The sequence below is a fragment of the Penaeus monodon genome, chromosome 22 (assembly GCF_015228065.2).
Source record: "Penaeus monodon isolate SGIC_2016 chromosome 22, NSTDA_Pmon_1, whole genome shotgun sequence".
Classification (NCBI taxonomy): Eukaryota; Metazoa; Arthropoda; class Malacostraca; order Decapoda; family Penaeidae; genus Penaeus; species Penaeus monodon.
In genome coordinates this window covers 7,176,351-7,178,020 of record NC_051407.1, presented here as the reverse complement: position 1 = coordinate 7,178,020, position 1,670 = coordinate 7,176,351, and the positions used below count along the sequence as shown (strand labels likewise).

Genomic DNA, 1,670 nt, shown 5'->3' with positions numbered 1-1,670 from the left:
CCTTTACGATCTCATAAACAATTAGGATACAGAGAGTTAGCATTTTCTTTTGTTTTATTTTTTCTAATATTACAAAAAATATTACCAAAAATATAGATGCATGATTCATAACATCAATTTTACTTCTCCTCTTGACTGATCATTAAGGTTTTCTGTACAAACGTCCATCGATAGAGATGCTACTGATTCTGAACCCGTCATTATTTCCTTCAACATTGTTAGAAATAAATCCACTACCGCTTCCGAAACCAATGTCGAAACCATTGATACCTCCAACACCATTGCTGCTTTCGAAACCAGTGCTTCCAAAACTATCACTGCTTCCAAAGTCCTTGCTGTTTCCTAAATCAGTGATGCCTCCGAAAACACTTCCACTTTCTGTATCACTACTGCTTCCAAAACCATTCAAAATTCCTAAGCCACTGTTCGTAGCACTTCCGATACCACTGCTGCTTCCGAAACCACTGCTGCTTCCGAAACCACTGCCGACTCCGAAGCCATTAACGCCTCCGATACCACTGCCACTTCCGAAACCACTGGTACTTTCAGAGCCCCCAACCACCTGGCCACTGCCAGCCGAAGCCGCATCCAGGGCAGTCTGCAGATCCACACCGCTGGGAAGAGTTGGGTTTTCTCCTTCAGCGTAGTTAACGATGTAAACCTCTGGGTCAGAAGGTGGCGGTGCAGGAACTTCAATCACCTTTTGACCTTCTTCAGATTGTTTATTCAGGACGTATACGATATGTTCCCTTTGCGGTGGAGGCACAATGATGGGATCTGGACCTTGTCCTCCTTCAGGAGTTCGGATGAACAGCAGGTTGGTCTCCACGGTTGGTGCAGGGATAAAAGGGGGAGGACCTGTTGGCGTGGGAACTTTCGGCACATCATACAAGAACACACGACGGTTGACCCTTGGAGTAACGCACCTGCCGTCCACATTTAACACCCGTCCATTGCTGCATCTTCGCGGGAGTGAAGATGGCCCAGAAGGGGTTGCCAGATTGTAACCCTGGGGCTTGGCAATGGCACCCACTATCACAAGGAAGAATAGGACCTGAAATGTTAATAGAATCAAGTAAATATTCTGCCTGAATTGTTAATAAAATCAGTTATATATTCTGCTTGAAATGTTAATGAAATCAAGTACATAATCTGTTTGCAATCTAATTTCACGTCCAAAAAACTATTTTCCGGCTATTTTTTTTTTCTGTCACCTATTTAGCTACTTAACTCTAAATTTAATAATACATAAAAATCTGGTGGTATTAGGACACCATACCCACCAGGAGCTCCATAGTGAGAATTAATGCTTCCTGTCTTTGAACGATGATTTATATACAGAATTATATATGCAGTCTAGACTACTCTCACCTGCCCAGTTTTATTACATTCACAAGTATTTTCAACTTTCATTTCTTCGTTACATACATATTAATTACATTCATGCACAGGAAGCCGTAGGATTGTCACATGATTATACCACCAAAATTTTAATATTTACATTCTTATATTGAATCCTGTTTTAATCAAAATTTATTCCGGTATTTATATAGAAAAAGGTATGAATGAAAACAAATCTTCACAAAATAAGAGAAAATAATCATTCTCAGCCATAACTTCTCTACTTTTCTTGCAATGAATCAAGTGCCTGTGTTGCAGCTTATTGGCAC

General features: G+C 40.6%; 1 protein-coding gene across 1 annotated transcript; it reads right to left on the bottom strand.

Annotated features, from left to right (window-relative positions):
* Nucleotides 1-131: 131 nt before the first annotated feature.
* Nucleotides 132-1,295, bottom strand: LOC119587258 (ATP-dependent RNA helicase A-like). Its single transcript, XM_037936011.1, has 2 exons — nt 1,284-1,295; nt 132-1,054 (listed from the first exon to the last, which is right to left on the bottom strand). Exons 1-2 carry the CDS (start codon nt 1,293-1,295, stop codon nt 143-145), a joined length of 924 nt encoding a protein of 307 aa, XP_037791939.1. The 3' UTR covers nt 132-142.
* Nucleotides 1,296-1,670: the final 375 nt, after the last annotated feature.